Genomic DNA, 13,492 nt, shown 5'->3' with positions numbered 1-13,492 from the left:
GCAAAGTGTAACTGTAGCTTCATATTGAGACACCAAGTAGTTTTTCCTCCTGTGTCAAAGCTGCTGGTGTGAGTGTGGAAATTTACCACAGCTAGGCCATGTGGCTCTGGAGGAAGATCAATATCCCAGCATGTGAGTGAAAGAGTGTGTGTGTGTGTTTGTGTGTGTGTCTGAAACTTCTGAACCTAATGCCCTCACACCACATAATAATGGTTTGTAGAACTGTTCATGTCTGTGGCCAACACCCAACTCTATCTGAGGTTTCCTGTTAAATTTACATCAGATCTATAAAAGGATAATGGTGATTGGCATGGTATGATTAAGGTTGATTACACTGACATTCGGTCTGTTTAACCAGGATTAGGTGTGAAATAGACACTTGCTAGGTTGGAATATTTGATTTATTGCAATCTCTATATCTAACTGTTGTTTTTTTTCCCTCAGACAATGGCTCCTAAACCCAATCTAGAAGAAGACTGTAACGAGAGATGTGGAGACGAGTGCAATGGTACTTTTTACACTGTATGAAGTGCAGGAGGGGATTCATGAATTCAGTGTGCGCATGTGTCTGTGTGTGTATGTGTGTGTGTGTGTTCATGTAGAGAGGGCAATCATGTGTGTGTAGCTGTAGAAAACAGAACAGAAAATACACTCAGACTTGTGTTTCCTCTCAGAGGTCAAAGAGAGGCCTGTTTCTATGGCGGCAGCACATTCCACTGTGGCTCTGATCGAGGGCGAGCCGGAGGATGCCGACCCATGGGACTTACCGGAGCTGAAGGACACGGCGGTGCCATGGTCAGGTGAAGACTTGTAGCGTCACTATGTAACATTAAGTTTGGTCTGACCCCTGTATTTGTAAAGGAAGACGTGTGTGAGCGCCTCAAGGAGATGCACATCGGCAATAAGTAATACATTTTCATCCCAATCGATGAATTAAATATAGATAGATATGACAAAGTATCCCACTCTAACATTGTTACATATTCACACAGGATAATAAGTCTTTATTTTCCTGAATGTCACTCAGCACCAGGAGGAACTCGTTGTTAGTTGACAAGCCTTCCAAAGCGTTATTGCCTCATTTGAAGGACAATAAATCAAATCAGTGGTATTGAACCGATTATTTAGAAAGCAGACAGAGATTAGACAGTCATAAACAATAATCAGGCTGTGATCCAGACAGTAGCCAGACAGACAGCAGAGACGGTGCCAGCAAAACTGTGGCACAGCACAGACGGTCTGTCAAAGTTATAGCGAGGTGAGTCATCTGTAAAGGTTATATACTGTCAGTGCAACTTACTGTAAGAATGGTTAGAGTCAAATCTGAAAAATTAATATTATCATCATATGTTTTTGTATTCTATTCTATTCATTGATTAAACCCATATGACCTTTTTTCTGCCCTCCTATCCCTCTCTCTGTCTCATTCTCTCTCTCTGTCTGTCTGCCTGCCTCTCTCTCTCTGTCTGTCTGTCTGTCTGTCTGTCTCCCTCTCTCTCTCCCTCTCTCTCTCTCCCTCTCTCCCTCTCTCTCTCTCTCTCTCCCTCTCTCTCTCTCCCTCTCTCCCTCTCTCTCTCTCTCTCCCTCCCTCTCTCCCTCTCTCTCTTTCTCTCTCCCTCCCTCTCTCTCTCTCCCTCCCTCTCTCTCTCCCTCTCTCTTTCTCTCTCCCTCTCTCTCCCTCCCTCTCTCTCTCCCTCCCTCTCTCCCCCCCTCTCTTTCTCTCTCCCTCCCTCTCTCTCTCTCCCTCCCTCTCTCTCTCCCTCTCCCTCTCTCTCTCTCTCTCTCCCTCCCTCTCTCCCTCTCTCTCTCGCTCTCTCCCTCCCTCTCTCCCCCCCCCTCTCTTTCTCTCTCCCTCTCCCTCTCTCTCTCTCTCTCTCTCTCTCTCCCTCCCTCTCCCTCTCTCTCCCTCTCTCAGCTCTGGACACCAGAGGGAAGGTGCTGCGGGTGTCGCTGTCGGTGGGGAAGGCGATCCTGCTGCTGGGGTTCCTCTACATGTTCATCTGCTCCCTCGACATCCTCAGCTCGGCCTTCCAGCTGGTCGGAGGTAAACACACTCGCACTTGTCTGTACAGCATGTGCAGTGATGTGCAGCAGGGACTTCAGAGCCAGTGCACGTATTTTGTGCACACACACACACACACACACACACACGCTCTCTCTCAAGTTGTACGCCCCATAGAATCGAGTAAAATCACAGCCATAAACTCACATGTTCTATCATGAAGTGCACTTACAAACACTCAGGGGTCTCTCACATCAGATCCCTCACATTTTTCCTCTCACCCTCCACAGCATACTGTGTAGTAAAGCCTTCCTTTGTCCCCCCTGCCCAGGTAAAGCAGCGGGCGACATCTTTCAGGACAACTCTGTGCTGTCCAACCCTCTGGCTGGTCTGGTCATCGGAGTTCTGGTCACCCTGCTGGTCCAGAGCTCCTCCACCTCCTCCTCCATAGTTGTCAGCATGGTCTCCTCCGGACGTGAGTGCAAGGCTACACACCACACACACACACTCAGTAACTTTAACTCTGAGTCCATTTTATATGAGCAACTTTTTACTTTTACTTAAGTAGATTTGTACACCGGTACTTTTGCTTTTGTTTACTTTTGCTTTAGTAAAATATCAGCAAAGTAACAATACTTCTACTTGAGTAGGACATTCTAGTACTCTTTACACCACTGGATGTACACACGCATACATATACATGCATGATGATGATGATGTTGTTGGTGGGAGATTGACCTGTGTGTTTGGCAGTGCTAACGGTGCAGCTGGCTGTTCCTATCATCATGGGCACCAACATCGGAACCTCCGTCACCAACACGCTAGTAGCCATGACACAAGCTGGGGACCGCAATACCTTTCGCAGGTAATCATTTTTAGATCAGTGAATGTTACTATCATTTAATGCAAGATGGCAGTCTCCTTTATATTGCTGGCTCACTCGCTTTCTCTTCTGATCAGACAGCTCAGTGGAGAAATAATAAATCAGAACACTGTGTTCTGCTGTGCATGAAAAGAAGGTGCATTTCTTGCAGAAATAAATTGGGCAAAAACTGCTCATCCTGCAACAGGCACTGAAGAATCGTATTTCACGCTTTCATGGTTGTGGCAGTCCAGTGAAATACGAACACCAGTCACAAAAGAAGCACACAAATCCTTTTCTCAAGTAAAACTAGAAATGCCCTAATAGAACTGTACTCTGGTAACATACTCCAACAGCACAGAAGTGTACATAAGTCCAGTACTTAAGTAAAAGTACATATGTAGTTCCTGTTATGAAGATCAGTCACACTACCTCACACTCATCTACACTCTTTTCCACTGTGCCCAGGGCTTTTGCAGGAGCCACGGTGCACGACTTCTTCAACTGGCTGTCTGTGCTGGTGTTGCTGCCACTGGAGGTTGCTACTGGCTACTTGTACACGGTCACCAAGCTCATCATCGACTCCTTCAACATCCAGAGCGGAGAGGCCCCGGACCTGTTGAATGTCATCACCGATGTCCTCACCGAGTCCATCATACAGGTAGGATGTCATTCTCATAACATTGTTGTTGTTGCAAACCATTCCTACGGTTCATGTTGGAGGTAAGCTGTCGTTACTATGGCATCACTGTCATCAAGTGTCATTGACGTTACAAATCCCTCAAAGACTTTATCTCTGAGGTAGGATGTCATTGCCATTCCATTTTAGAAATTGTTGAGTTGATGGATACACCCCGACTTTTGCCAGGATCGGCAGTCTCTCTCTCTCTCAAACCAGGTCAACCAGCTGTATGACTTAGACGCAGAGTCTTCAGATCTTCCCTGAGCCTTAGCCAGTTTAACTAGGACCTGAATGTCATCAAAGAGAGAAAGGAAAATAGTGCTGTTTCTGAAACCAGGCACGTAAGGTTTAAGATAAGGTTTAAGGTATCAAAGTCCAGGAGATGGTGAACATAACAGTAGAGGGGGTGACACAGTAGTCAGTTTGTACTGGAGTCAACAGGTGTCAGAGGCATTATCCAGATGGTGGGATAATGAATTTCCACACATTTCCAATGCCATAAAGTGGAGAAATGTGGTTTGTAAAGCCAAGAAGCGGTATTGTACATATTATCTACAGGATGAATGTGGTCAGTGGTAATAGGACAGCAAAAAGCAGTCAGGCTGTCATGACGGTGCTATTGGTTGATATAGTGAGTACTATTGGAAAACTGCAGGGGAGACTCAGGTGAGATTGTAGACTGACATAGCTGCAACTCTGCCCTAGTGTGGTGGAGTTAGTCAAGGAGTTAGCACTTCCAAACCATCCTTATCACTCAATTCACCCAATGTTCTTCCTAGTTCTTGATGTAAAGCTAGTTTTGGGGTCAAAGCTTGCTCCATCTCTTCCAATGCAATTCCTTTCTTTCCCTTCACCCACTCAGCCACCCACATATGTGTAAAGATAGGAAGGAAGGGGATTTTGTAAATCCCTGTGGGAGGCATGTCCAAGTATATTGGTGCCCCTCATAAGCAAAAGTAAAGATATACTGAGAGTCAGGATGAATGGGTATGGAGAAGAAGGCAGAGCACAGATCTAGGACAGAAAACACACAATGTGGTGGAATAGAAGCCAGAGGAGTAGGAGGGTTAAGAAACGGCATTTAAAGAGGGCAGCACATCATTTATAGCACTTAAGCCTTGTGTAAAACATCAAATGTCTTCCCCAGGTTTTCTTACAGACCAGACTGGTGTATTACAGGGACTATTAGAGAATGATTCCTTGGGCCAGTAATGATTCAATTAGTGGTTTTATCCCTTTTATTACTTCAGGGTATAGGGGATATTGGGGCTTTCTGGCAGTGGTTTGGTAGCCTAGATTCTTTGAAGGATGAAACCGAGCTTGCTCTCCTGAACTCCATGAGCAGGACGCTCCAAAGTCTGGGTGCGTTGATAGCAGAAGCCCGGTCCACCTTTGTCCTTAGTGTAGACTTTGGAACAGCCAGGAGGTTGTTGCCTGAGGATCTCTAACCGCTTCGTATCTCAACTGATATGCAACTAGTAGCCAGGCCATGGCATGCCTTAAAAGTGATCAATAAAATCTTAAAATTTATTCTAAAATACATATGCCAATATAAAGAAGATAAAATAGTAGTAATGTGATCATGTCTTTTAGCTCCAGTCCAATGGTGGAGATGAAAGCATGAATAACCTTTTCTAGGTCACAGTAAGATAAGAGCGGTTTGATCTTAGCAATATTTCTGAGCTGGAAGAAACATGATTGGCCCGCTCCTCAAATTTCAAGTCAGAAACATAAACATAAAGCAGCTAGTATGAGTCTCTCAGTCGGTCCACAAAATTTCTAAAAACTGTACTGCGCATGTGGCATGGGACACGGCTGAGTCTGCGTGTTGCATCAATTTGAGTTTAGCTCGGTTGGTAAAGCAGAGGTTTGATACACCAGCAATTGGCTGGCCAATGTCCACCAGGTGCGGTTTTGAAGCAGCATGTAGACATGTGTGTGTGTTGGAGCCGACACACAGCCAAGTCCTTTATAAATGTTGTATCTGGACTGGTATTTGGACCCCCTTGAAAACGAGATGGTACATCTCAAGGGGTTATTCCTAATAAAGAATTTCCATATCTGCCGTTTCTGACCAGGAAAACGAAAATGCCTTCTATTTCTGTTTTTCATTTGTGGATTTTGAAATTAAAATCAAATCACCATTCTTTTTCATTTTTTAATTTCTGTTTCTGAAAAAATACACAGACCGAGATCAGGACTTAAATTTGAACTTCTACTCGCTGAATCACACTAACATTAAATATATATATCCTACTTTGTGTCTCTGGTTGACTATATAACATAAAATAAAATAAAAACAGAAGGTTAAGGTTTATATGTATAAGTCAGTGGCCAAAATTTCATTTGTTTATGTGGACATATGCTTTTAAACTGTATCACCAATGTCTAACCCTTACCCACCTGTAAGTAAGTTCTTTGTGACTCACACTGATATCACATATCACACTGATATGTCCTTATAGGACACACCATGCCTACCATGCCTGAAGCATGATCAGGTCATTATGAGGTCCCACTTCAGAACTCCAGAACTCTGTGTCATGTGAATTTGACTGTCATTTGAACTTCTGATGAACCTGAGAAAAGACAACAAGACAAGACAATATCTGCTGAACTTTCCAACACTTACAATAATTCCTGTTGTAAAACAAGCGAGCATATGAGCTGATGGAGACTGAGACTACTTCTTGGAATCACCGTGGTGCGGTGAGAAGGAGGAACTACTTCTTCAAAGGCTGGACTTGGAGGAAACAGCGTTTCACCCCCGGCTTCAAATCTGGGGCTCAGCGGTGCTCCGGCTCCAGCTCTGTGCTGAGGAGAAAGAACAACAAGAACAAAAACAAGAAGAAGAAGAAGAGACATAATGCCGTTATGGAAGAATTGAGAAAGGGCATGCTCACCCTCAACCTGTACTTCGACGCTCCGAGCTCCAGAGACGCTGCAGCGGACATGAAGCTGGAGCCACAGCGCCAACGCTGCACCCTGCCACCGGTGACACCGACCTCTGAGGCTCAGCCGGACCTCAGCTCCAGCTCCAGCTCCAGAAGAAACAGAAGAGGGACCAGGCGTCCGAGCTTCACACCAGACTCTGTCTGCTGCCAGGACACTGTTACCTTCCGCAAACCTGCCAGGAAGAGATACATGGAGGATCTGGACTATGAGCCGCAGATGAAAAGGAACTATATGTTCTGAACAGGACTGATGGAGGAGAAGAGCATCTCTAAACACCAGAGGATCTCTTCTGTCCTCAATAAACATTCTTGTTTTGAATGACAACTCTGTTACAGCATTTTTTGTAGTCATTCCATATTGTAAATGTAGAGTTGATAATGAAATGAAGGAACCTCCTGTCTAACCTTCTTCAGATTTGTAATTAATAATAAGCTGCAGACTTACTGTATGTGATACTGTTTTTTGTTAAAAGCAGTTCTATCTATAGTGGAGGGAACATTCATAGCATGCATCATATATCAAAACACTCTCATCAACTCATGGTGTATCTTCAGTGACCACTGTCTGGTTAAATATTGATTGGACTGTATATCAGCATGTGTAAACTTATATGTATTCTTTTATTTTAAGACAATGCTTCCTGTTTAATGCAGATTATTACCTGCAGTCAATAGCAGCCAATGTCTGAAAGCCAAACATCGCCTAGGGGAAACAGATAATAGATATTCCACCTCAGGATGGTTTGGTCTATAATTAAGTAAAGAACCAAAAACACTTGGAGAAGGAAAACAAAAAAACTTTGACAGCATTTTATGGAATCTTGTAACTGTGAGTGTGCCTAAACTATTCATCATGGCCTCCCATATTACAGGATTTACTGCTCAAAAAGTACAAGATGTTATGGATAATTGTGATTGTTGACAGAACAGACTGCAAAGATGTATCCTCCCTCCACTTTTCATCAAAATTGGACCAGCGGTGTCTAAGATATCCCGTTTGAGTTCAAAGTTTTGACCTATAATTACAGCTCCCCCATCAGGCCAATGAGTGATTGTTTAAATCGACAGAACAGAGTGCAAATATGCATCTTCCCTCCAATTTTAAACCTAAACCCTAACAATCCTAATTCTAACATTAACCCAAACCCTAAGATTAGCCCTAGACCTGCCTTTGGAATAGAGAAATACAATCTATCAGGGGTTCCTGTGATGGTGGCATTCATCGCAGCTAAAACGTCTTTAGCTAACAGGTTAATGGGAACAACAGGTCCAATAGGTCAAAATCTCACCAGTGCCTCACTGGTTTGGAAACAGTAAAAGGAGCAGCATGGGATGGAATTTCTTTTGCATAAACAAGCTGGATTAGAGAGAGGGAAGGAACATTGTTCAGCAGTATCTTGAGTTAGGACAGAGCGCTGGGTATCGATAAGGAAATCAACAGGAGTATTCTGCTCTTCCACTGTCTCTAAACAATACAGACTACAGTCCTTATTATAAGTGGAGGCAGAAAACACACAGATTAGTGTCTCCCTCAGGGTCACCCATAATAATGTTTCTTTGCAGCTTGTGCCTTATAGTCATAGCTGGGACACAGCCTTGAGTGGGATGCTGTGTTGGGCAATAGGCTTGTTTAGGTTCCTCCTGGTAACTCCCACGGTTCTGTATTTTAGGACATTCATTTCTCCAATGTCCTCTCTCGTCACAATAACGGCAGGCTGAATCAAAAAGTGTTTGCTGTTTTTGCTGCTCCTCCGGATGTTTGCCTTGACCTCGACCCTGCAACCATTAAAAATGTGTCTAGCATTCTTTTTGCATGCTTTCTTTTTGTCTTTCTTGGACTAGATAATAATAATGAGCAGCAGCACTGTACAAACAATTTGTTTGACTCCCATTAACCCATCACAGAGATAAGATACCATTATATGACATTACTAACTTTGTCATATCTCTCTCTCTCGTTCAGTTGGATGAATCTGTCATTAGTGGGATTGCCACTGGAGACCCGGCAGCCAGGAATAAGAGCCTCATCAAGAAATGGTGCCAAACCTTCACCAACGCTGTAAGCCCAGAACATCCTCACTATATAACAAATATTCAATATCATGAAGAGCATGAACATGAAAATCTTTACAAACTGCCACTCTGTTTCAGACCTTAATGAACGTGACAGTTCCTGGACCTGAGAACTGCACCTCTCCGTCTCTCTGCTGGGTCGAAGGCAACCACACCATCACACTGAAGAACGTTTCGGAGACGTACTACATCCAGAAATGTACGACCAACACATTTAGAGATGTAGATACAAGTCGCCTCCTGCATGTATCCATATTTGATCACTTCTGTTTTAACGCAGAACGTTCATGCGGTGCTGTCTGCGTCTGTGTGTCCTCAGGTAAGCACCTGTTTGTGAATGTGACTCTGCCTGACCTAGCGGTGGGTCTGATCCTGCTGGCTCTCTCCCTGTTGGTGCTCTGCTCCTGCCTGGTCCTCATCGTCAAGCTGCTCAACTCCATGCTGAAGGGACAGGTGGCCGTGGTCATCAAGAAGATCCTTAACACTGGTGAGCAGCGCTGGTTGTACCTATTTATGTTTTGAAATGCAATGAAGTGGAGGTATTTGTGTGAGATGTGTGTGTGTGTGTGTGTGTGTGTACTTGCAGATTTCCCATTTCCATTCGGTTGGGTCACTGGTTACATCGCCATCGTAGTCGGAGCTGGAATGACCTTCATTGTCCAGAGCAGTTCGGTGTTCACTTCCGCTATCACTCCACTTGTTGGTGAGGCCATCCATCCATCCATCCATCCATCATCCATCCATCCATCCATCCATTCCATCCGTCCATCCCTACATCCATCCCTCCATAACTCTATCCATCCATCCGTCCATCCATCCCTCCCTCCATGTATCCCTCAATCATCTATCCATCCATCCCTCCATCCATCCATCCCTTTATCCATCCATCCATCCATCATCCATCCCTCCATCCATCCAACCATCCCTCTGTCCATCATCCATCCATCCCTCAATCCTTATATCATCCATCCATCCATCCATCCCTCCATCCAGCCCTCAATCATCTATCCATCCATTCCTCCATCCATCCATCCATCCATCTACCATTTATCATTAACATTACCATCCCCTCCACCTCTCTCTCTGTGTGTCTTTAGTGGTTCAGTATTTTTCTTGTTGAGTGCAATCTGTATTTGAGATCTCATGACTTGAAGTGAATATAAATAATGTATTTTCTGTGTAACCAAAGTCTATAGAATATACAGTATATGCTAAAAATAAGACATAGAAAATAGGAAGGAAATAGGAAATGATAGGAGTAGGAGAGAGAGAATGTGTGTGAGTGTGTGTGTGTGAGTGTGTGTGTGTGTGTGTGTGTATTTTAATGACCGTTCCATTTCTCTGTATAGGAATTGGTGTGATCAGCATAGAGAGAGCGTACCCATTGTCACTGGGTGCAAATATTGGCACAACCACCACCGCCATACTGGCAGCCATGGCTAGTCCTGGAGACACACTGGCTAACGCTTTACAGGTCAGTTATCCACACAAACACACACACACACACACACACACACACGCTTACCATACACACATGTGACATATATTACATCCCGCCCTACTCTCATTCCAGATCGCCCTGGTGCACTTTCTGTTCAACATCTCTGGCATCATTCTGTGGTATCCGATCCCCTTCACCCGCATCCCCATCCGGCTGGCTAAAGGCCTGGGCAACATCACCGCCTCCTACCGCTGGTTCGCCGCCGTCTACATCGTCTGCTGCTTCTTCGTCTTCCCTCTCTTTGTCTTCAGCCTGTCGCTGGCCGGCTGGCAGGTGCTGGTGGGCGTGGGCGTGCCTCTGCTCGTCGTGCTGATCGTCATCGTGGCGATCAACTTGTTGCAGAGGCGGCGGCCCGGGTGTCTGCCCTCCTGTCTGCGCTCCTGGGACTTCCTCCCTCTCTGGGCCCACTCCCTGGCTCCCTGGGACGGAGTGGTCGCTGTGATTACCGCCAAGTGCTGCTGCTGCTGCAAATGCTGCCAGGTTGCCACCGACGCACAAGAGCACACAGACAAAGATTCTGTGGGGAAGAAGGAGAGAGAGCATGTGGTGGAGATGTACGATAACCCCGCGATGAACGCAGAGCAAGAGGTGGAAAATGAGAAAAAGATAGACCTCATGATTTTGAAATCCACCCAGCTTTGAGATTCACAGTAGTTGCACACCAGATGCGATTTCATGAGGCGAACATTCATTCAGTCTATGAGAAAGTAAATGTGTGCGCACGGCATGATGGGATAGGCTGCAATGCGAACCGGGCCCATGATGCGACAAGAAAAGTTGGGAAAAACTAATATTATGCAAATGAACAGTCGTGGTGCAAGAACCAAACACATTTGGACAAATATCCGGCTCTCAAATTCTCCACTCATTACATTTTTTTTCCTAGTTCCACTTAATTTTTGAATGGAAGATGGAAGACAGAATTACTACAGCTGTGTCGAGATTTCCCAGATTATATGACCCGTCTCTGTCAGTTTATAAAGCTCCTGACAAACAAAATAATGTATGGAGGAAAGTGACAGATTCCTGGTGTGTAATGTTACCTGAAGTAGCTTCAAATATTCTGTCTGCTAACTATAGCTCTAGTAGGCTAAACAAGTATGGGAGCTGGCTAGCCTGCCCACCAGATCACATCCGAAGAGCTAGCTTGCTAGTGTAAATCAGAATTACAAAATTACATCTTCCAGACGTATGGTTTTTATTTTGTTTGGGCCTAATGAACTGAATAAAATTCAAACTAGGTCTACATAAAAAAATAATGTTAAACAAACCCAATGTTTTACCCACGGACACACCCAATAAAACACCCACAAGCCATGACTTGATACAGTGAAGCGACACAAAGCGAAGTGGTCATGTTGCATGTGCTGTTAGCTTGTGTGTCTTATAAGCTGGTAAAATGTAACAGGCCCTTTTCACAAACATGGCTGCCATACTTCGCAGGGTGTAGCTTGGTTCTCATTGCCAGTAATGTGAAGAAGCGAACTTTCTGTCACCCATTCTGTCTGTGAGCAGTTATTTTGTGTTTCAACATAGTGTCTAACACAAAACAGGTGTTGTCACTGACATGTCTTTCTGTTTCTGTTGTTAGACGACTGCGCAAGTAACTGTGACTGAGGGTAGCAAAATGCTAACTGGCTAACCAAGGCTATCGGTTATTTCTGTGCTGTTAGCATTTTGTGACCCTCGAGCAAATCACTTTTTTTATAGTTGTGCAGTCGCCTGACAACAGAAACAGAAAGATATGTCAGTGACAACACCTGCATTGTGTTTTACATTATGTTGAAACACAAAATAAGTTATCACAGACAGAGTTATGAGCGACAGAAAGTTCACGAGAACCGATCTGTACCCTGCGGAAGTACGGCAGCCATATTTGTGAAAAGGGCCTGTAGTCCCTTAAGATGCCACGGCCCTACTGTATGGCACCGGTGTGAATACAGTAAGATGCCTCTTATGATGAACACAGAGTCAATAACTCATTTATAAATATCAGATCTGCACAAAGCCAACCACGCAGGGTCACAGGTTGCCTTTGTAACAATGCACAGACTCAGTCAGTGAAATGCTCGTCATGTTGCAACATTTCGTAACATCTTTCACCTTTTGTAATGATACCAAAAAGTTTATTACTGTGTATCAAAGACACATTGACATCCTCAACACATCGTTTTAAGGTGTAACTTTGGAGAAGATTATTTTGTACTTGAAAAGGATAATTGTATTCAAGGAATATGTAGTTTGAAATTACAGATGAATGTGCATCTAACTTAATTTATTCTATGATTTTAAGTTGTTGAACGATTGCTGAGTTGTGACATTTATAGACATTGTGTTTCTATAATATATGGAAAAAAGAGGTTTTGTACATAAACATTAAACTTAATTGAACACAAATGTCAACATTGTCCACCTTCACTTGTTTTCCTCTCACCCTTCAGAGATCACTAGATTCATCTCTTGTTAATCATTTACATTTATCCCTCATTTGCCAACATTTCTTACTTGCTTTCTGTCTCTCTCTCTCTCTCTCTCTCTCTCTCTCTCTCTCTCATTTTCTCTTGCCATATAGTTAAGCGCTATATGTGAACAGTGAACAGCTGGGAAACAGACAGAGAGACAAAGCAAAAGAGTAACAAACAGATTTGTTGTCCATTTCAAGTCAGAAGTATATAATCATCCTCATCATCTTTGGAACAAAACAAGCCTGAGACTGTCCACAAAACACGCACGTACATTGCAGCCCCCCCCCCCCCCCCCCCCCCCCCCCCCCCCAAAACCACCACTCCCACCACCACACACACACACATTCCTCAATTTAAGTGTCTGTGACAGTGCAGCCAGTGTCCAGTAAACTTCCACTGTCGCTCTGACCGCCATACAGTCACATGACGTAGCAGCAAGCCATGTGCAAAGAACATGAGACCGATGATCAATATGTCAACATCAAGGACACATAGCTCTCCCAACGCTGGTGTCACGACCACGATTCGCCACCCACACGGTCTACTGGTGACACTCGCTCATCTCTAATAGAGTGGGAGAGAAGGTTTTCCACACTCATTCACACACAGGAAAACAGAAGACAGAACCCGTACATTAACACTGCCATCGGTATCTTTACGACCGGCCTTATCTCCCTCCCACTATCCAGACTCTCTGGGTTTGCACAGAGGAGAGGGAGATGGGACAGGGTGCTATCAGTCAGCGCATGGGCTTTTCTGCTTACTCTATATGGCTGTCTAATGCACATTTTTATCTTATCTGTCGTTTAGGACGGGAAGAACATGACTAAGAGGGCTGAAAACCGCACCTGCTGAAATCTGAAAGGGAAAGACTGATTTCTATGTGCCGTGCTCACACTTGAACCCCTTAAGGATTACACATTTTTTGGATTAACATCTAGTTTACTACACCT

At 44.3% G+C, this 13,492-nt stretch overlaps 1 protein-coding gene across 1 annotated transcript; it reads left to right on the top strand.

Moving 5' to 3' along the window:
• Nucleotides 1-697: 697 nt before the first annotated feature.
• slc34a2a (solute carrier family 34 member 2a) lies at nt 698-10,716 on the top strand. Its single transcript, XM_071901824.2, has 11 exons — nt 698-800; nt 1,916-2,044; nt 2,334-2,477; nt 2,756-2,867; nt 3,333-3,525; nt 8,464-8,559; nt 8,652-8,772; nt 8,893-9,060; nt 9,160-9,276; nt 9,923-10,047; nt 10,147-10,716. The coding sequence occupies exons 1-11, from the start codon at nt 698-700 to the stop codon at nt 10,714-10,716; spliced, it is 1,878 nt and encodes a 625-aa protein (XP_071757925.2).
• Nucleotides 10,717-13,492: the final 2,776 nt, after the last annotated feature.

This window comes from Centroberyx gerrardi, chromosome 3 (genome assembly GCF_048128805.1).
Source record: "Centroberyx gerrardi isolate f3 chromosome 3, fCenGer3.hap1.cur.20231027, whole genome shotgun sequence".
Taxonomy (NCBI): Eukaryota; Metazoa; Chordata; class Actinopteri; order Beryciformes; family Berycidae; genus Centroberyx; species Centroberyx gerrardi.
This window is presented reverse-complemented; position numbering and strand designations above follow the sequence as displayed.